This window comes from Mastomys coucha, unplaced genomic scaffold (genome assembly GCF_008632895.1).
Source record: "Mastomys coucha isolate ucsf_1 unplaced genomic scaffold, UCSF_Mcou_1 pScaffold12, whole genome shotgun sequence".
In the NCBI taxonomy this organism is placed as follows: Eukaryota; Metazoa; Chordata; class Mammalia; order Rodentia; family Muridae; genus Mastomys; species Mastomys coucha.
The window spans coordinates 42,925,755-42,948,869 of record NW_022196894.1 but is presented as its reverse complement, the minus strand read 5'-3'; the positions used below and the strand labels follow the sequence as shown (position 1 = coordinate 42,948,869).

The 23,115-nt window shown below is 42.9% G+C and overlaps 1 protein-coding gene across 4 annotated transcripts in view; it reads right to left on the bottom strand.

The window, feature by feature from the left end:
• Positions 1-16,469, bottom strand: part of Ccdc80 (coiled-coil domain containing 80) — a 32,018-nt gene extending 15,549 nt beyond the window's left edge. Inside the window, exons 1-4 of one of the 4 annotated variants that reach the window (XM_031363984.1) lie at positions 16,454-16,469; positions 15,693-16,007; positions 13,365-15,256; positions 6,479-6,635 (exon numbers count right to left, since the gene is read on the bottom strand). In XM_031363984.1, the coding sequence (XP_031219844.1) occupies positions 6,479-6,635; positions 13,365-15,245 (2,038 nt within the window). In that variant the 5' untranslated portion in view covers positions 15,246-15,256; positions 15,693-16,007; positions 16,454-16,469. The other 3 variants (XM_031363983.1, XM_031363985.1, XM_031363986.1) reach the window with 3 other exon arrangements.
• Between the last annotated feature and the right edge of the window lie 6,646 nt (positions 16,470-23,115).

The following is a 23,115-nucleotide window of genomic DNA, read 5'->3' as shown; positions in this document are numbered from 1 at the left end:
AAAAATGTTTTCAGAAGTAATTCTGCCAAACATTAGAAATAAAACATTTTATACTCTTGGGCTACTGAAATGTCTACATGTTTGGCCTGAGGGAAAAAAAATCTGCCAAAGGAAAACAATGAAGTCTCTGATCAAGGCTGCATCCAAGGAGGACAGAGGCAAGGGTGCAGCAGGGAAGAATCCACTCCCAGCCAAATTCTGAAGAAGGTGCATGTGAGGCCATCTCCTGTCTGTGGCTGCCTGCTCTAACCACAGGTCTCTGCTACCTTCTGTATTCTGTACAAATCAGAGCTGGGCTAGTAATAGTCTTTGGTTTGGGAGTCAACACAGAATGTATAGATTCTTTAGTTTATCTACTTTTGTCTGAGCACACTAGTCAGTCCTCATGGAGAACTCCTAGACTTACAAGTAGACATTCTTTAAAGAAGTCCTATAAACTTAACTTTCTCCTGATTGAGCTAACATGGCTCAAAGGTCCATGTTCATTTTGTGAGGTCAGGAATGGGATTATCGTGGAAAGGGCTAGCCAGATGAGGAGAGCTCTTTTTGACACTACTACACATAGCCTACAAATGGGATGCTTGCCTGGTTCCTCATTCGTTAGGAGTCCCAGTCCCAAAACCCAGTGGCACAATTGTGGTTGCATTCCAGTAAGTTTCTTCATGTGTCTAATTGACTATTGATAGCACAGTGGCACTTAAAATTTTACTTCGATTATAAGCTATTAAACAATTGTATGCCAGCATTATGGTCAAAACTTGTGACTACTTCCTCTCTTGACATCCATGATTTATTTTCCTTTCCCTAAGTTCAAGCTGTGAACTGAAGTTCTCTAAGGTTGCCAGATCTGTGCTGGAGAGTGTGCAGACAGACTGACAGACGACTGCTTGAGTGACTGACTAAAATGTTGTAACTGTGGAGAGATGGAATGCTGCAGATTAAGAGTCAAAATTATCTTGGACTATCTTTGGTTGTCTTAAGACCCACTCACTCCCAAACCATGTCTTTGACCTAACATCTTTCTGACTATTAGTAAAACTTTTGGAATGTGCTACTCAGCAGATCTCCACCAACCCTAAAGCTAGGAATGTTAAAAGATAACATCTGGGCTAAGGAGATGATTCATTTGGTACAGCACTTGCCACGCAAGCACAAGGAGCTGAGTTTAGATCTCTAGTCCCAACATAAAAAGCTGAGCATGGGCGTGTAGTGGCTACCCAGTCTAGCCAATCAGCAAGCTTCAGCTTCAGTGAGACTCTGTATTTAAAATGAGGCGGGGAAGCCAGGCATGGAGATGCACACCTCAATCCAAGCACTCTGGAGACAAAAGCAGACAGAGTTCTGAGAGTTTGAGGTTGGATTGGTCTACATATAGAGTTCCAGGCCAGCCTGGGCTACATAGTGAGATCCTGACTGAAGAAAGAAAGAGAGAAAGAAAAAAAAAAGAAAGAAAGAAAGAAAGAAAGAAAGGAAGGAAGGAAGGAAGAAAGAAAGAAAACATGAGAAAATGGTGAAGTGTGATTAAAGAAGAAATCTGACATCAACCTCTGATCATTACACAGAATGGCACATAATGGAACATACACAGAGGCACACACAGACACAAACATGGACACACATAGGCACACACATAGACACACATAGATACAAACACACACATGGAAACAGACTCAGACACACAGACACAAATATGCACATAAAGACACATGCGCACACACAGACTCACACAGACACATGCAGACACACACACACACACACACACACACATACACACGACATCTGAAAACTATAAAAGAGATTGCCTTGATGTGTTGTTCCTTACCAACCTAATCTCCCACCAATGTATTTGATAAGCACATTGACTTATGAGTGTTCTTTTGTTCTATCACTATGAAAGCTCTTGTAACCCCTCCACATTAGAGTATGCCATTCAAGGTGACCTGAATCTATGTTCACAGGCCATCATGATGAACTCCATTATTTCCTTGGGACAAGCACTGCATGGTGCATATATAAAGCCCTTCACCAATGCCGGAATCATTTCACCATCTCCTGTTGCTGCAGCACTTCCATATCATCGCTGGCTTTTTCTAATCACTTTTTTAAATCACTGTCAATAAAAATCTTCCCATTACAATCTTTGGATCCAGACCAATTAAATTAGAATCACTCATAGTAAGGCCAAGTGAGCTGCATCTAAACAGGTTTCCTAGCTAATTGTAATGCACTCAAAGGACAGAAAGCCACTCTCTCACAGAAAACAACCGGAACTTTTATCATAGCATATAAGGCACAAAAAGCCAGACTCATAAAGACAACTAATATTTTCCCTCATGTGCAGAAGCTACATTTAAACTTGTATGTGTATGTGTGTATGTATACACATAAAAAGATAGACTCTTCCAACCACCGTAATCAAAGATAACACCATAAATGACATAGAGTGGGTTTATTAATGGAGAAGACTTGGAAAATAAAATTTATGTCATTCTAATTTTGAAAACTGAGATATTTTACCTTCATCTAACTTTTGTTGTTGATACATATTATTTATATAAGAAGTTGTACATTGAAGGTTCTTGAATCTATGCCTGATTCTTTTATCTATTACTCCCTGCCCTCTGCAGGCAACTATATGTAATTGTGCTTCTTTATGAAAGTATAAGTATCTATTTTCTATTTATTATATATAAATATATTTTATATGTATATACATATATAAAACACTCACATATATATATACATATATATATATATATATATATATATATATACACACACACACACATAGATATATAAGGAGAGAGAGAGAGAGAGAGTCCTGCCTCAGCCCCCTGGGATTCCAGATGTGCACCACCAATGTATTGAAAGAGGCCATAGTTGCAACAATTGAAAATAGAGATCTCGAGCATAGTATATGGATTCAGTCTTAATAGATTAGTTAAGATACACTGAGTCAGTTACACACCCATCAGTTTTTCTACCTCCTTTTTATTAATGACCCTTAAATACTCACCCTCTCAGAAGAAGCTATCAGAGCTGGGGAGATAACCCAGTTGGTAAGAGCACACACACTGGGGTCGGTGGGGGACTTAGAGTATCCTTTGAGTTTTAGCCCCTAATATGTGGGGACCAATACAAATGTAAAAATATATTCCAAGTTTATGTTTTTTGTCTTTTTTTTTAGGGAAATCAAATTCCCACCTGCTGCATTCTATCTCCTTCTCATTTTATCATTTAATAAAGAACCAGTACCCAGAAACTTCTTCCTAACTGACCAATTCTATGATCTTTCAACTCAACATATACACCAATATTCTAGAGTGACATTTTAAATAGGAACAATAAAGAAAGCCTTTATGTGTGAATCCATTTTAGTATCTCACGCATAATATCCTTCTCTGTTGGCAAACCCATATGAGCACTGGGATTTGCCCAAACCTTGTGACTTTCTTTAGACTAATGTCTGAAACCTTAAGTTTAATTTCCTAGTATTTGTAGACTCATAGCAGATGTTCTAACTACCTTTAACAAGATGGACCAGCTGATGCAGGCATCCACATTGTGTATGGTTGTCAGCATTTGCTTTCAAGGGCCAGTAAAACTCTGGAGAAATAGAGAGTATTTACTTCATATTTAAGGAGAAGTAAAGCTACTGGACAGATCTCAGGCTGAAAATCAGACAAAGCTGGGATTTGGTTCACTAAGACTCTAGTTCATGCCAAACTTTATTTTCCCATAACTGAATGCCAGTCTTGGCTGAAAGGGCTACGAGCCTTTCTCATAAGGGTAACCTGGGACACAGGGAGGGAAGTGCCTTCCAGGAATTAGGTGAAAGAAAAAAAGAGCATTCCCCTCTTTCAAAGCAGACCAGTGCTGTCACTCTGTGAGACAAAGATACAAACTGTAAGACCTGATTTTCAATAAGTCAGAAAGAAGAAAAAGAAAAATCCCTCAGCCCCCACAGTTCATATTCAATCCACATTTCTAGAAAACACCAGAATAATGCTAAAAAGTTTTCAAGGCAGTACCAGATGCTTATAATATGACTACGCCAAGGCTGATGGGGAAGATATAATGACTTTCCCAAACTCCTCGGAACTAAGGAATGAGAGTGCTTTGTGGAAGACTTGGTAGGTAGCACATTTGACAGAGAACACCTGGCTGAGGAGGACTTTTATCATTTGCCAGCACCAGTCTCTGCTGGACTCAATGTCTATTTCCTCTGTAGACATCTGGAGTATCATGAAGCTGGCTGGCTCAAACTACTATGTGAAACTCCAGGAAACAAATGGTTTGGATCCTCATTAACCGCTAAATATGCCTTTATGTTTGTAGTCTCTTGGGCTTCTCATTGATCACCCAGAGTACTAATACAATCTTGCAATCTGGCCAGAAAGAGCACTTGCAAGTCAGCATTCTGTAATTAGCAGAAAGCAATGGCAATTGTTTTCCTGGTGACAATTGTGACAGCTCCTTTGATCTCCAAACTACTTGGATCAAACTACATTGCTCACCAGATCCAGTGGTGGTGATAAGATAACTATAAGAATGGTGCCCATGGTCAGAAGGGGTGTATACACAATCTTACTTCATCATCACCACAGCCTGTGAAGTAGGTTTGATTTCTTCTAAGACTTGGGAGTTGGGTTGGAGAGATGGGTCAGCCGTGGCTAGACTTACGACCAAAAAAAATACAACCTGTCCAAGATCACATAACAAATAAATTGTAACTCTGGATGTAGACCTACTGGCCTCCCAAATTACTTTTCCCCCATTTTGGTTTACTTGGCGTTGTTTTTATTGGTTTGAGGCAGAGTATCACTATGTAGACCAGGCTGCCCTCAGACTCACAAAGATACGTCTGCCTTGCTTTCCAAGTGCTGGGATTAAAGATGTGTATCACCATATTGGGCTGTTGTCCTTGATTAAGGACATTATTCTGTCCCCAGACAAGCACATAGCAGAGGGATAGAGTTCACAAACCAGTTACTAATATGTGGTAATTTATGATAGGGCAAAGGAAGGATGCTGTTTATGTTCCCTTTGCAGCCACCTCAGGGGATGGTGAGCTAAGGAAGAGAATGTATAACTGAGAATGTATAGCCACATTCTGGAGAACTGCTGTGTAATGCTATGCTTCTACCACTATATCTTACATTAAAAGATATGTGAAGACCAGAGATCATATGTTAAAGACTATTGTTGCAATTAAATGTGAATAGTTTAGAAAACTAGTCCATATGCAAATCAAGCTGACATAATTAAGACAGATGGGTTATTTGTACCAAGATCCTGCATCAGAAAAATCTGAGCTGTGCTCTATTATTTTGTATTAATATTAATTAATAGGGGAAATACCTTTCTATGTTTTCTATGTTTCAGAAGAAGTGTATTTTGTGAAAAATATAGAGGATAATGAAAATAAAGAAGATAAAGAAGAATAAATACAGAGAGCTTTAATTATAGTTAAATAACAAAAGCAGTAAACTTAAGGAAAGATTTAAAAGAAAAGAAAACTTTTGGTGGGAAGAAGAGTTTCAGTGGGAGAGGGAGGGGTTTGAGAGAGGGTAGTTGGGGGTAAAAAAATGACCAAAATTACATACACACACACACACACACACACACACACACACACACACACACACACACACTGTCACATGGAAACTTTCATTGATAAAAGAACTATAAAATAAATCATTGCCTCGGTTCCAGTCTTCTGTGTGTGAGACAGGACTAATGAGTAAATCTTGCCACATGCTCACAGGAACTGCTACATATCGCACCTCAGCTGCCTGAGGCTGAGCTGTATCTCATGCTCCCCACACATCAATATGAAAACTTGTGAAAACTCTAAAGTTCAGCCAAATTCTTCGGCTCTCTAAAAGGACTTGGGAGAAATCCAATCTATATTTTCAGTGGCTTTTTAGTTAGCTCAACAGTTTCTAACTGGAGCTAATTCCCTCTTCAGGCTTGCCAGCATCTAGGGGTCTGGCAGTTCCCCATGTATCATGAATCACCAGTAGCATAAAGTCTGTAGGCATGTCAACTAATATGGCTTATAGGCAAGAGGACCCAGGAGCCAGGAGAAGAGGGGCCACACACCTCTCTGATTATCCCTAACCATTCAATACTTTTCTCATTTCCTACACCTTTCATATCTATTGTTTTAAAATGCTAACATCTTAAACCAGAATGTTCCTGGTATGACTAGATAGGCAGGCAAGGCAGGCAGGCACACAGGTGGATAAATGATAGATAGATAGATAGATAGATAGATAGATAGATAGATAGATAGATAGATAGATAGATAGATAGACAGAATCTCTGTTATCACAACCAGACATCCCATTGTTTCTTTTGACTTCTTCCAATCACCACCCAAGACCTCTCCCACCATAAATAAGAGCCCCCCAAAACCCCACAAACCCCACAAACCAATCAAAACAAACAAAACAAACAAAATGTTGAAGAGTACCTAGCTGGAAGTGGTCAATTTTCATGGAGCTGTTGTTGACAGGACCAAAGATGGTAACCACAGAAATCCTCCTGGTGGCCATCTTGCAGAAGCTCTCGAGATATTCATCCCGCTGCTGCACATACATATTATTCTCAGCCTTGGGAGTGGTGATCAGCTGGAGGCATGGAGGACAAGCAAGCATTAGTTCATAGTGCTCAAGTCACAATGAGGCCAAATCCAGAGACAACTGAGAGCACAGGGTACTTAAACTGTTAACTGCTTTCTTAGGTAGTTGCATAATCAGGACCCAAACCATTTTGATAGTCTTTTTCATTTAAAGTAAAATAAAAACTAGTCCAAATAGTTTAGATGTCTCTATTCCGTTCTCTAATTTGCCTTCACTTCCTGTGTACCATGGTTTTCCTATTTGTGGACACACAGAAATATTTATTCTTCAAGTCTGTCACATTCCATAAATATCTGACATGCAATAATTATCTGCCTTTACTCATCTAGATCTACCCTAAGTAATTAGACACTGGATAATTCAATCATTTTTTTTTACTTTCATAATGTTGGGAGAGTTTCATAGTTAGGCTTTGCACACTATGGGAGAGAATTTTTATGAGGTAACCTTGCCGACAGTTTTTATGATGGCTTATGGGGTCATATTTTGCCCTATAGATGAAATTCATTGCCACACTGGGCCCAAGGAGGGGGTTTTTGATACTAGAGCCCAGCTCAACTCCATCAGATGTCTTTAACTGTTTTACTTTAGCCTCCTTTAAACCAGATCTGGAATTTTTTCATCTGTATTTTATGACTCTTCTCCAGAAAAGACACTCAAAGATATTTTGATCGCTAGCCATCTGAGAAGCTATATTTCATTTTGTTTTGGTTAAAATGAGTAGTCTTTCTTTTTGTATTCTATTTATGAATTACATGTTTATGTGTATATATATATATATATATATATACATATATATACATATATATATGTGTGTGTGTGTGTGTGTGCATGTATATGTATATGAGTTTGGTTACTTAGTTAGATTCTCTTGTATCCTCTAAGAATATCTTACTGTTTTGAATCTACTCTAACACAATAGCTTCTCTGATCCTCTGGTCATTTTAGTTGCCCTTTTTGGAGCCTTCTCTGATGTCACAGATTTTCCAAGCTGAAACCAAAACCATTGCCCACACTCTGAAAATGGGCAGGAGCATGCTGCTTGCTTTGGACGTGGGAAGCCATGAAGTGTTTTCTGATAATGGTCAGATTCTTCTTGCTCCTCCTGAACCAGGAAAACTCACAGGGCAGATGCCTGCAGTGAGGCCTGCAATAATTATGCAGGCCTCCTTTGTTGGCACACCCCTTGGCTCAGAGACAAGCCCATATATATTTTTTTTCTGTAAATATTTTCTTGTATTTAGACATGTTCAAATTTAACAATCACTTTTCCATTTCCCCATCAAAGACCATGTGATCTCTTTCTAAAGTCTGTGTCCACAAGGTTAGCATTTTGGGTTAGGAGGAGTTACTGTGCTGTTAATCTCTGTCAAATATTTTGTCAAAAATGGCCAGTAAATTTGGCTCTGAATTTATCTTACTCTTTATTTTTCTCCATCAGAGTTGACAAAAATACTCCCTCCGGGAATGTAAAATGCTTCTGAAAACCCATGAGTGGAATATTAGCAAAAGTTTTGGTTTTGCTTTTAAAATGTTTTTTCTTAGCTCATCATTTTAAGTAGATATGGTCCAGTTAATTTTGATTTTCCACTTTATGCCTGTTCAGATGGACATGGTGGCAAGGAAATATATTTTAAAAGATCTAATCTCCACATGAAAAGTATAAAAATTTCACACATTCTCTAAAATGTATTCATTGATTTAGACTTAGCCTTAAGAAAAAAAAAATAGGGTGGTTCTACAAAATGCGTTGATCATAATTTTGGTTGTTGTTTGTTTTTAGTTAGCTACGTGTTTTGATAGGGATGGGTGAATTTTGAAATTTTATTTTAACTAGACATATTTTAGATTTTTCTTTTTTGGTCTATCTTTTGCTCATAATAGACCATTTGGAATGAACAAAATGCTGTTTAGGTGACAACATAAAACAGTGAAGACAAAGATAATAAAGATCGACTGCTTATGATTTGGGACTCCCAGCCCATGTTTAGGATGTATTCTGGAGAGTTGGAAAGCACACTTCCCAGATGCTAGATGAGTGATAATTACTATCCTCTCATAGCCATACACTGGCATCATTTCATCGTCTTATGCTTTGTCATGGAGCCCTGTGGTCCGTGACCGTATTTTAAGAGTTCGCAAAGTCTCCTCTAGTCTTCTTCTCCTGGGCATGTATAATTAGGAATTTCAGACAATATGTAATCTCTGAGATGCCCTTTCTCCCTGCATGACAGCTTCTCCCACAAATGTACACAGCAGTGCTGGGCCCTGGGAGCCCAGGAGCAATCTCAGAGAAATAAGATCCTCCCAGGCTTATCTTGCCCAGGGATGTTTTAACTCACCAGGGAGGTGATACTCACATTGCACAATTCAACTCCTGGCTCTGGCCTTCCAGGCTCTTTCCCTGGGCTTATAGGTTCTCCTGACCCTTGTTATCAGACCAATCTCAATCATGAAATAAAAGCAACTTTAGGCAGAGTGGCACAGAGGAAAAGGTGATGTCCACTATCAATGTGGGAGGCCTGGTATTTTGTCTCAGCTCAACCCCTGGATAGCTTGTGTGGCCCATTGCCTTTGTCAGCCTTGCCATGGAACAACCTCTACACAAACTTCACGGTCTCAGGAATTGAGCAATGGGCATAGATAGTCGTATGGGTTATGTATCCAAGCGCATTTGTTGCCTTTGACTAGTTTACCCATTCTCCTCCTGTCTGTTTGTCCATGTCCTCCAGCCTCCTATACTCTCCCTACTACCATAGCTCAAACACTTGCTGCTTTTAATTTCAGTTCTAGAAGTCTTCACAGTTCACCTGGGATTTTTTGTATCTCTTTTATAATTTTCTTTTTTAATGCAGACTTCATGTTCCTTAAGGCACTGAGACCTCAGACCCTGTCCCTATCCTGTGATCTACGCTGGCTGGTTCACATTCCTCAAGCGACAGAGATCAGTCCATCCATATCAGAGGCAGGGGGCACTCAGAAACATGAGGATACTTGTCTATGACTATCTAGGCAGCGCCCATAACCAGATGGAAAAACCTTTTCCTTACGCTTAATCTGCTGACGGATGGAGTTTGCACAGAGAAAGGGGAGCACCTGATCACCTGATACGTCAGAGCCTTTCCATGTGTGTTGACATCTCTGTCACATCCATTTTCTAGCTTGGCAGTATTTCCAACAGTGCTAAATATGGAAACCGTTTCCAGTTCCCTCTTCCTAGAAAGAACTCCACAGCACTCCCCAATGAATGATCCTGTCTTTTGGCCTCTAACCAGCTTGGCGGCAGTAACTTGGGGCATGGGTTATGAATTTATGTATGAAAGGTCTTACATGTGTTTCTGCTTCAATGGTGTGTTGGATCAGTGAGTCTCAGAGGAGGACGAAGCCTGACTGCATAAGAGGGCAAACAGGAACCAAAAGATACTGGGAAAGTTTTGGAATAAATTAGTCTAAGTAGTACGTTAGGCTCAAAACACTAGATTTTAAGAGGATTCCATTAACTAACTCTCTGCTTTATAAAACAGAACCTTAAATCCTTTACAAAAAAACTAAACCAAGTAAGCAGATCATCATCTCAATACCCAAGTCTCCAAGGCAGTGTTGAAAATATTAACCCACATGGATTATGGGAGATTCCATTGCCACAGAAAGCGGAGAAGAGAGCCTGAATCCACGCAGTTCAGTATATTGAAGCTCCCCTTGAGCTGGCAAGCAGGGGATCTAGGAGCCACTAAATGATGTCTGTTAGCTATCCTCCACAAAGACCACCGTCTTAGTGATAAACAGCTGTCCACCCTCTCTGTAGGCAACCCCAGATGGACAGCAAGCTGTCTGAAGGAATAGGAAAGTGAATTCAATCAACTGTTCTTCACCAACTGCCTGGGAAGTCAGAGTCTGCTTTCTCATCTGGGAAAGTGAATTAATAAGTCATTCCTTGTAGGAACTGAGCAAACTAAACCATGCAGTTTCATCAGAGGTCTCAGCTGCAGAGTCTGTTCTTTTTAACAAACTGAACTGCAGGTGGCTTACGGGATTGAGCTCTGGCCTAAAAGCAGGACACCTGGATCTATCTGCAATGCACTCGGAGGCCTTGAAGAAGCCATTTGCTTAACCACAACTTACACAGTTGCTGCTAAGGTTTCCCTAAGTCACTGGTTAACTAGCAGCTATGGGATGTTTTTGCATCTAAAGAACGGTAGGGATGAGTACAAAGCCCCAGGGGTTTTACGATAAATTTGAGTCAGGGATCTGGTTACTAAAAAGCTGAAGAAATCGCACACCATTTCTTGGAATTGCAACCCCACTTTAAATCGAGCACAGCAGGTTAAGCTGAGGCTAGAAGTAAATGCTCTCTGCCACACTTCAACAGCTGAGACTGTTAAGCCTTAATGAATGCTAATTGACTTTACTACACTTCCTGAATAACGTCAGCAGAGTTGGATGGAAAAAGTGAGTTGGAAGGGATTAATGCAGCAGGGATGCCTTTCACCCAGAATCATTGTTTTGATATTGCCCTAGTTCCATCTTGCCTTTCCCACTCCATTCTGCCCTCCTACACCATCAGCGCTTCAGAAAACACACCAGTGATATGATCGGCTGGTCACACACAAGCCTGGCAGACTGAGCCTTATCCTGCTGGGATTTCCTTTCTAATAACAAGCCCGATTCTCTGGCTAGTTCCAAAGAGCCAACGTAGGCAGAGGCAATCCCAGCTGGTTTCTGTTTTGTCTCCTCTGACATCAGCAGAAGCTGTCCTCTGAGTTTTATTTGATAACAATTTATGACCAGGGATCTCTGTTAAAAGCAGAGAAGTCCCAGCTGGGCATTCCGATCTCTAACAGAGAGAGCAGGGAACAGGCAAAAGACATCGAAGGCACAACTAACAGGAGGGGTGGAGTATGAAGACCCCCTTCTTTTGACTTAGCTGTTTAGGGCAAAGAGGGTATTTGTCAGGTGGGTGCACAATTACAATCCTGACATTTTACCCTTGATTACTTCTTTCTCTTTAAAATCTAGCTATGAGGCACACTCTGCCTGCATTGTTGGCCAAATGGACAGAATTGGGTGTGAGAGTGCTCTAGTGGGCTGGGCAAAGTCCCAGGTACTCAGAGAGCAAAACAGCCCAAGTGTTAATGCTTTCCCACGCCCCCAAGAGAGCAGCTTGGCTCCATGGATCACAGACAAACATTCAGGAACCTGCTAGAGTTCTACTTTGAAATCAGTGATTCTTGTGTCACTAACTGGAACATTTTGCATTTTGGTTTATGGATTCTGGGTATATACAAGTGGCTGTTGACGGCTTTAACAAATAACCTATCAGATAATAACCTAAATTTGTACAATCACTTGAAAAATTTGGTTTAAAATGCCATCAACCTATGGAAAGTGTCAAAGGGAGTCTCTTTCCTTTTTCCTCCATCTCTTTCTCTCTCTCTCTCTCTTTCTCTCTCTCTCTCTCTCTCTCTCTCTCACACACACACACACACACACACACACACACAAACACACAGAATGAACTTGGGTTTTGTTCTAATCTCTAACATCACTATTGTGAAATTAAAAGAAAATTCAGGACATATTCCACCCAGAACAAATTCCACAAAAGCATCTGTCCTGGTTAACACTTCAAATGTGCATTTAAAATTTTTGAAGCCACTGAAGATACATAATCACCAGGGTCTCTCTACTTGATCATTAATCCAGTTTAGGCCACATTGGACAAACCAAAAAGACTTTTGAGAAACACAATAGAAAAGAGTACCTGTCTGGCTTACCAAGATGGATCCAGGCCAAGCAAGCATCAGCTCCTGTGTTCAGAATGGGTGTGGTCCCATTGGCCTGGCATGGCTCCTTCAACCAATATCTAAGAAAAGCCCAACCCAATATGAACTTGCTGATCTTTTGTTATGTATTTTGAGTACCATATTAAACTTTTCCTTGGCAGCCTGGGCAAATATCACGGTGTTAAGAAACCAAGTTTAGGGTAGAAATCTTGGAGTTCTGGGTACATGCAGAAGGAGTCATAAACAGGAGAAGCCATGGGTCTTTCTTCGATGAAGAAAGACCTTCCATTTTAGGATTAGCTTATTCCTGCCTAAAACCCTCTTTCTATTTATCTAGATCCTTTTACTATTTAATACACAGTGGCAAGTCACACCCAAAAGGAAGGTTTCTGAGTTGAATGTAGACACTCAGCATTAGTGGCTCTCACGACACCAGGCAAAACAGAACGGAGGATTGAGTATCTCCTTTCCCCAACCTGGGCACACACGCCCATTTCCAATACAACGTTAGAAGAAACTGACAGCTGACTCCAAATTCATACAAACCTCCGGAGGAACTAGAAACCAGAGCAAGTAACTCAATCCAGTGTCACCCTGAGATTCTGTCTGCACTTTCTAATAATTGGGACAGTAATGGAGGAGGCAGCCTTCTTAGAGAAAAGATACCTGCCCACATGAAAGTGTCCCTGAGTTTCACAACCACCAACTCACTATGTAGACCAGACTGACCTTGAACTTACAGAAATCCATTTACCTCTGCCTCCCAAGAGCTAGTATCAAAGGCATGAGCCACCATACCCTGCCCCCAACCTTCTTGAACACGGAGCAGACTCAGCCTCCGTCTGTTGTCCAAGAAGTGATTTCACAGACACAACAAACACGTCAATGTCCCCAACTCAGAACACAGAGGACAAATACCAAACAGGTTACTTACCAGGAGCCTTCGTTTGCCTTCGAAAGACCCCAACAGGTCGGCCACTGACTTCTTGGGACTTGGAGTGAGATGTTTTGTGGAGGGCTTCTGATAGGCATCCTGCTCTGTCTTGCCTGCCTTTTTCTTCTTAGTCTTTTCTTTCTCCTGCTTGCTCTTTTTCTCAGCTTTCTTCGCTTGCTTTTCACTCTTGAGTAACTTGTCTTGTTTTGCACTCTTCCCTTTCTTTTTCTTCTCCTTCTCAGGTTTCTCTAGCTTTTCGTGCTTTTTCGACTCCTTGGCATTCTGGGAGGGAGTGTTATCCACCTGCCGCTGCTCCTCCTCCCCCAGAGAGGTGGTGGGCCTGCTGAGGTCGTACTTAGCTTCATATTCATTGCTGAGAATTTTGTCCTTCTTTTTGGGCAGCTCCCCCTTTCCTGGCTTGTGAGGACCTGGCACCACATTTGGGTCCTGATGGCCATGTTCTCGTTTGTCTGTCCGGTTGTCCCGGAAACGGCTTGTGCCCACAACTCTTGTGCTGCTCTCCCAGGGGATGGTAGGTGGGGTGGCCGTGAAGCTTCCATAGTTGGTGGCTTTGCTGGGCCTCCTGGTGGCCTGTGGCTTCTCTCTCTGTTGCTCCTTCCTAGGTAGAGGGTATAGCTGCTCTGAGACAGAGGGGCCCCTGGCAGTGGTCACCTCAGCTGTTGCAGGGGGCCTGTGGGAGACTGAGAAGGGATGCAGCCTGGATGTCCAGGGCCTCTGGGTAGCTGGATAGGCAGTGGTGGTTGTAGGTCTTGCGGCTATTGTCACCACCCGGGATGTGGCCCGGGTGGCTGTCGTGACTGGAGCAGGAGGAAGGGTAGTGGCTCTAGGAGTTGGGGGAAGTTGAGGAGTGGCCGCCTTAGTGGTGGCTTGCTTTCTCGGAGGCTCTCTGGTGGGGTGGACTTGTGTTCTCCTTGGGTCCTCTTTCCTCGTCTCACTGCCCAGGCCTGTACCTCCTGCTCCTCCACTGCCGTTGTTCCCTTCCTGGACCACGTGGCCCTCTATGCCCGAGGCCTTACACTTTTGGACAAAACCCTTCTGCCTGATTTTCTCGATCCTGCGGATGGGGCCTTGATCAATGACCTCATACATGGCTTCCAGCCTGACCGGGTAAGGGTAGCGCTCTTCCACCTGCAGAGTCTTTTTTAACAGCACCATGCTAAACTTGCCCTTCTCCAGTTTCAGGAAACTCATCAGCTTCGGGATGAGATTAGGGTCCAGAGGCTGCTCCAGGATCTGCCCCTCATTGGTGATCCTCCGTACCTTGCCCCCTTCCTCACCTGCTTGGTGGAACAGCACGATCTGTTGGATGTGCCTTTCTGCCAGCTCACAATACACGTCGTCCTTCAGGAGGCTCATCATGAGGCGGTAATAGCCCTCTGAAGCATGAGGGGCTGAGATGACCCACACCCTGTTCTTTCCTGCAAAGCTGGCCAGGATATTGGGAGAACTGGATCCAGAGGGGAATCGCAACATTCTTGTCCGAGCAGAGGACCCCTCATCTCGGACCATCTCACGCGCAGAGCTCCTAGCTAGGGGTCTCAACTCAGGTCTGACTGGGACTCCATTGATACCTGAGGGGGGTGGTCTCACGGTCGGGCGAGCTAATCTCAGCACTGGTACACTCTTCCTCCTTTGGAAAGGCTGAGGATTTGGTTCTTCCTGAGTGGATTTCTCAACTCCACCAGACCTCCCAGAATGCCTCAGATACGGAGCTGACCTACTGCTGATTGGAGAAGCCAAAGGTATTTTGTGTCCTGTGTGGCCATCACTATCCAAGGCAGGAGAATGAGATGCTGCTGATCCACACACCAGCCACATGGCCAAGAGCGTGGTGAAGTGGGGTCCCATTTTCCACATCATTGTATTATCCACTTGGGGACGCAAAAGGGACATAATACAAAAAGAAAAAGAAAAGAAAATGAGAAGGGAGGAAACAGAAAAGAGAAAAAAATCATTAATTGCAAACAGAGCTGGGCATTATCTCTTTCTCTTACCGTGGCCAAGGAGAAGGGCAGGAGGTAGTTAAAGAAGAAAAAGGAGGGCAAGCAGAGGAGAGAAAACAGAGTGAGCGCTTCTCTCAAGCTGCTGTGACTGTCAGTGCTTAGCAGAGTCAGTCATTGAGCAGGAGATCCAGCTTCGATTCACAGGGCGGCAGGCATGAGGCGGGCTTGTTCTGCCTCAGCTGTGCTCCGGATGCACTGGAGACTGTGTAAACTGAGCATTCTAATTATGAGCACATTCACACTTCATTTCTTCAAACAAGCAACAAGGAAACAAACAAGCAGAGAGCGAAGTTTGCACACTTACACAGTGGTTCATGGAGATGGCATGCCGAGGCTTTCCAAAGAAACTTGAAGGCTGGTCCCAAGGACAGTTTCCTAGGTGAGATCTTTTTCTTCCAGCCCTCTGTCTCCTCGTGGAGGGGGAGCTGCAGCTCCTGTTAGGCAAAGCCACCCCAGGGAGCCCAGCCTGGGCTGATTCCCTTTGCTGGCTGTGTCTTTTACCTTCTGGTCCAGTGGGCTGAGGTGAATGTTGCAGTCCTTGGGACTCTTTGTATCTCCATTTGTCTGCAGTTTCTCCTGGGTCTGTGTGTGCTGGTCCCTGGCTGCCACAGGGATTTTCCTAAAAGTGAAGTCCTAGTGATTTCTGAATCTCGCTCTTCCCTTCTGTGGAGTTCCCAGAACTTCTTATCACCCTTCCCCTCCCGCAGTCTGGCTGAGTCCCTTTGTTTCCAAGCGCAAAAAAACACTGGGATTAATATGTTTTCCAGGCTGAGGGAAGACAGAGGAGCCTGAACAACGTGAAAAGGGACAATTTCCCCCTTCCCTTCCGTCTCTCCTCCCTTTATTCCTCCCCACCTTCTTTTCTCCTCCCCCACCCCCTTCTCCTTCTATTTCTTCCTCATCTGGATTCCATCCCAGAAATGTCAGGGCTACTTCAGGTTTGCTCCAAACCAAACTCAAACAACAGCAGCCACTGGAAATCAAGAAAGCTTCACTAAGAATTTAACAGATCAGCAGAACACGCCTCCTTCCCCTCTCAGTACATGGAGCGTCCAGTCTGTGAACCTGGTGAGGGAGGAAAGGGTTGTGCTTGGGCTGGGGAAAGTTTTGAAACTCTACACATCATCATCGTAGTAAATCACTTCAGAATAGGATGACTGAGGACTTAACCCCTTCAATACCGAGCCATGGGGCGGGGCCTTCCCTTCCTGTGGATTCTCACACTATAGTCTGAAAGGTGAAAAAAAACAAAACCAAAAACAACAACAACAACAAAAAAAACCTTCAGATTGCTCCACCTGACCGGGTTTCCTAGAGACAGGCTGATCATTTGGGCCACATAACTTGGCATTGTGTTTTGAGACAGTATGCATCTATTTATAGTTCCACGTGTGTATTTTTATCTCTTTCTGCCTGCTTTATGCTTTGAGTTTTGGGGGTTGGAAAAGCCCATGGAAAACATGACTAAGTTGTTTTTATATTATGCTAATTGGGGCTCATGTTACTGTGTTCTTGGTCCTTATTTCTCCTTAGGATGGGTGGAAGCTGGTAAAAAGTTAGCAAGGCAGGCAAAGGCTGCTGTTGCTGGAGACTGTAGTTGGACATTACATCAGGGAATGGGCATTTTGGCTCCCAGCTTCTCTAGAGATGGTGAACTAAGCGTGTGTGTGTGTGTGTGTGTGTGTGTGTGTGTGTGTGTGTGTGTGTGTTGCAATATTCAGCTCTCCAGATGTCTTAGAAACCTAAATCCGTATTCAGTCTCTAGGAGCAGTTATATGCTGGGCTGGGAAGATGGCTCAGCTGGTAAAGTCTTTGCTTCTCGAGCATGAGAACCTGAATTCAGATTCCCAGCACTTGCATAAAAACTTGGCACTGCGGCTGTAACTCCAGAACTGAGGGAAAGGAGCAGTGAGGCAGGTGGATCCCTGGAACTCCCTGCCCAGTCTGTCTAGCTGAATTGACCAGATCCAGATTCAATGGGAACCCCTGTCCAAAAAACGTAAGGTGGAGGGGCTAGTTAGACTCACTGGTTAAGAGCGTTAGTTACTCTTGAAGGACTAATTTTGGGGACTTGGGTTTGATGTCCAGCATCGCATGGTAGCTCACAATCATCTACAGCTATGTTCCAGGCAATATGGACCTCTCTGACTTCTGCAGTCATCAGGAATTGCACATGGCACACACACACACACACACACACACACACACACACACACGTGCAATCATATACACATGAAGGAAAAACTTTCATACACATTAAATAAATAAGGCAGCCAGGCAGTGGTGGCACACGCCTTTAACCCCAGCACTTCAGGGGCAGAGGCAGGCAGATTTCTGAGTTCAAGGCCAGCCTGGTCTACAGAGTGAGTTCCAGGACAGCCAGGGCTACACAGAGAAACCCTGTCTCAAAAAACCAATAAATACATAAATACATAAATAAATACATAAGGTAGAGAGTGACTGAGGAATATGACTGTTGCCAGCATCTAAGCTCTACTCCCTGCTATGTGTGCACACATGTGAATATGCACATACACACATAAGACACACATCAACGCAAACATGATCACACAAAGAAATAGTCGTATGAGTCTCTACAGGCTGCGGCAGCTTTTCTACCCACCTTCTGGGTCTGTCATGAGGACTCAGCTTTAGGGGAGAAGGGAAGGCCTCTCGGGTCCCATGGGCATTTCTTCCGACCTCTCCAAATTAGTATTTATTAACTGTCAACAATAGTAGCAACCCAGAGTGCACCAAAATCCTGTGGACTAAGCCGTACCAATGGTTCCTTTCAGTGGATGAAAACCTCATCTCTAGTTGGATCCATCCCACAATCAGCTCCATCTTTCCCAGTTACATGTGCCTTCCCTGCACATAAAGAAAGCTCTGAGCATGGAGTTGAGGAAATTCCGATCAGTGGTGTTGGATGTAGCTCTCTTATGTCACTGTTCAGAGTACACAAGACACCAAGTAGGAAGGAAGCGTACCATCACAAATCCCATGTCATTCAAACTGTAAAGTCCATCAGTGCCTCGTGACCAGTAATACAGTCTCTGTGTTATTTTCATTATTTTCTGATATGTTCCACACTGCCCTCACTGAGCCTTCTCCTCTTATTTGTTGTTGCTATTTCTTCTGTTTTTTTTTTCCCCCTCTAATGACAGCAGATACCAGCTTACTAAGTATTTTCATGGGCTAGGCACTTTCATAGACTCTGTTATTTAACATACCTGGGAAATAACAGAATGACTCCCCTCCCCAATTTATAGCTCGACAGAGGCTTGGAATATTTCAATACATTTCTTGTTATCACACAAATAATTAAGTGGGGTGGCACTGAAGTTCAGACGAGGTGCCCTGCAGTAGGATTTCCTGCTTTCATTCTCCATTTTCTGCCCACACTCTTCCTTTTTAAAATACACTCCCAGTTTCTTTGTGTTTCCCATTTTCATAAAGATTTCATAAAGGATCTCTCGTCGGTTTGTTCAACCAGAACAAACTTCTCCTCTTAGAGCTCTGCTTTCTGAAACAGCTGTGCAGCTTACCTTACCTTTCGCCTTTCTCAGTACTTCCTTAAAAAATCTCACTCTATTTCCTGAATTCTCACGTATTTCATGAACCCTTCCAAACCATGTGAACAACACTGGACACCCGTGCTCCGTGAGGGAGTAAAGTTGAGATACAACAGCAAGCTGGCGGTGTTCAGATCGGAAGCCATCGCAATCCAGAGCTGCCTTTCTCTTCCTGGGATCTCAGGCTCTCCTTTCGTCTCTGACAAGTGTGTCAGTAGGTGGCGCACTAAACACATGAACAGGAACAGACCTTCCAGTATCTGCCCAAATCAGGGGCCAACTGGGATTTCTCCTGGTTCCTCAGTTTTCCATCTTGTTATCTAAACCCTAACTGGGACCTCAGAAAAGCTCTTCAGGGATGTCTGGGATGCGGGCATCTAGGAAGAGCAATTTAAAGAACAAGTCAGCATCTATCCCTTTATGGGGAGACCTAGAATGATTTGTGGCTTATAAGGATATGAATTTCTAGTTTGGAAAGTTTCTCATTTAGATCAGTCCATTTTCCTGAAACATAAGAAAGAACTATATAGGGGTGGCCAGATCCAGAGGAGATATTGAGGCTGATTGGTGCATATGCAACCCAAGGGAAAACTAGGCATTGATTCATTTAGGGGGAGGATTGTTTGGTTTTGTGGTTGGTCTTTTGAGACAGGGTCTCCTTACACAGCCTGGGTATCCTGGAACTCATACATAGACCAGACTGGCCTTGAACTCACAGAGATCTGCCTGCCTTTGCCTTCCAAGTACTGGAATTAGATGTGTACCTTCCATTCCTCAACCAAGAGTAACTGTTGTAAGTGCTAGCTTGGAGATTTTGTGACAGGAAACTCTCTGGTTTTGATTCCATAGTAATCAAACAGGAGGGAAGGAAAAGTTTATGCGGATTGCTTTAGAGGAATGAGGATAGGAGGTTGTGGTGGTTTGAGAGAATAAGGTCCCCATAATCTCATAGGGAGTGGCACTGTCAGGAGATGTGGTTGTTTTGGAGTGGGCATGGCATTGTTGGAGGAAATATCTCAGTATCTTCCCGCTGCCTGCTGATCTGGGTGTAGAACTCTCGTCTACTCCTCCAGCACCATTTCTGCCTGCATGCTCCTGTGCTTCTTGCCATGGCAATGATGGATTAAACCTCTGAAATTGTAAAGCCAGCTCCAATTAAATGATTTTCTCTATAAGAGTTGCCATGGTCATGGTATCTCTTTACAGCAGCGAAACCCTAAGACAGATATGGTTATCTAATGAAAGTAGAAGTGGATACAAAAAGAAAGGCATACAGAAAGGAGGCCAGTAGCTGGCTGAATCCATGTTCATAGAAATGTTCTGTCCCAGGCATACCAGAGAACCCAGGCTTTCCATCACCTGCAGAGAGCTCTCTTGCACAAAGTAATGTTCAATAGATGCCACTAGGCTGAATTCAAAACATTCTTCTATTGCCTGAAAAATCATTTGTTTAGAAGGAAACAAGAAACAAAGAGTAAAGAAAACAACCCAACATCTCAATGTTATGTGACGGGAGCAAAGGGGAAAAAAGTACCTGGCATATCAATGTCATAGGGCAAGAAAACCACCTCCCCTGCTCCAGGATTCCCTTCTCACCAACAGGAAGGCTAGCAGAGCTAGCTCTACCTTGAGGTACACACAAGTAGACATGGCTGTGGTTTCTCTTTCCACTCTCAGACTTCAGTCAGACATTCTAAAGCCACAATTGTGTTCTTCAGCATGCAAATGAACTCTCCTTTCTTGGTATTCACAGTATAGGAGAAGATAAAGGGGAAAATAAAAAGATATAAAGGTCAATGGAAACCCTACCATGACCATTGTCTCCGGATGCTAAGCAAGCCCAGAAAGGTTCTCAGAAAAGATAACCCCAAAGCAAACAAACACTTGAAATTGATCTCAAACTACCAACCAACTGCTGCATACCTAAATTAAACTTTAAAATAGTGTGTGTTCTTTTTCAGAAATGAAATGGCTGCCTAAAAAAGACCTGAAGAAGTACACCACCAACAAGCATGCTGATATGAAAGGGGGGAATCTCAAGGCACCCTACCCTTAGGCAAACAACTATAGGCAACCAAGGGATGCTGAGATTAGAAGAGATGGTCTTCCCCAAGAATGAGACCTCTAATTGATTACCTAATACCAAGTGTTCAGCTCTGAGCTCATAGACATTAAAACTAAGTGAATTGAGAAGGTTATATTTATATAGTTATGTGTGTGTGAGAGAGAAAGAGAAAATATGCTTATGTATGTAATAATTAAAGAAAACGAGATCATGATTTTAACACAAATCAAGGCAGCTACATGAGAGGGATTGGAGGGAAAAAGAGGGATGGAGAAATGACGTCAATATATTTATTTAAAATTTTTAATTAATTATTTAATTTTTAAAAAATAAATGCAATTTAAAAGAGAACACACAGGAAAATTTATTTTTAAAATGTTGCCTGAAAAGCTAATGACCAAAGCAGTTACTGTTTTCTTTTTTAAAAGTTGACATAAGTACTTAAGAGTTTTTAAGGGGAAGTTTAAGGACACTTAAGAAATATATTGATCTTACAATTAGGGAATATTGAAGGATTTTTACCCTAGCAGAAGTTAGTGGTTGGCTCCTTTTATTTATTTATTTGGACTACTTAATTTTGTTTGACATGTATGAGTGCTTGTGTGTATATATGCATCCCGTGTGCCGAGTGACTTCAGAGGCCAGAAGGGGGAGTTGGATCTCTGGAGTTGCAGTTACAGACAGTTGTGATCTGCCCTGTGGCTCTTGGAAACTGACTAGTGGATCTGCAAGAGTAGCAAGTGCTCCCAAGCACCTCACCTTGTGCCGCGCCGATCACCTTGACCAGCAAGGGAAGAAAGACTAGTACACCAGTTCCTTCCACAAACAGTTTACTCAGGAGCTGTTAGTTACATGAGAATCAAGGGTGTGCTCCCAATGGTCTGTGAGTGCTGCTTAAATACCCTTCGTAGGACTGCCCATGAGCCCATACCACCTCTTGCGCTATCATTGGCTATAGCCTCATGACGAAAGATCAGACCACTGGCAGGTGCAACCCTCTTGCCAAATAAGGACTTGTTTACTCCTTAGCAGAAGAATGGCAGGCACCATCTTTAAGGTGTGGCAGCAGCGCTCCACATCACCCTCTCTCCAGCCTGGTGGCTCTTTTATTTTTTTATTAGATATTTTCTTTATTTACATTGCTAATGTTATCTCTTTTCCTGGTTTCCTCTCCGAAAACCTCTTATCTCTCCCCCACCCCCCACCCCTGCTCACAAACCCACCCACTCTCACTTCCCTGTCCTGGCATTCCCCTACACTGGGGTATAGAGCCTTCAAAGGACCAAGGATCTCTCCTCCCAATGATGACCGACAAGGTCATCATATATCTACTACATATGCAGCTGGAGCCATGAGTCCCATTATGTGTACTCTTTGGTTGGTAGTTTAGTCCCTGGGAGCTTTGGGGGTACTAGTTAGTTCATATTGTTGTTCCTCCTATGGGACTGCAAACCCCTTCAGCTCCTTGAGTCCTTTCTTTAGCTCTTCCACTGGGGACCCTGTGCTCAGTCCAATGGATGACTGTGAGCTTCTACTTCTGTATTAGTTGGGAACTGGCAGAGCCTCTCAGGAGACAGCTATATCAGGCTCCTGTCAGCAAGCACTTATTGGCCTCCACAATAGTGTCTGGGTTTGATAACTGTGTATGGGATGGATCCCCAGGTGGGGCCTTTCATTCAGTTTCTGCTCTACACTTTGTCTCTGTAGTTCTTCCTATGAGTATTTTGTTCCCCCATCTAAGGACTGAAGTACCTATACTTTGATCTTCCTTCTTCTTGAGCTTCATGTGGTCTGTGAATTGTATCTTGGGTATTCTGAGCTTCTGGGCTAATATCCACTTATCAGTGAGTGCATACCATGTGTGTTCTTTTGTGACTAGGTTACCTCACTCAGGATGATAGTGGGAAAGAGCCTCGAGCACATGGGCACAGAGGAAAATTTCCTGAACAGAACACCAATAGCTTATTCTCTAAGATCAAGAAATGACAAATGGGACCTCATAAAATTGCAAAGCTTCTGTAAGACAAAGGATACTGTCAATAAGACAAAACGGCAACCAACTGATGGCTCTTTTAAAATCCCCATCGTCA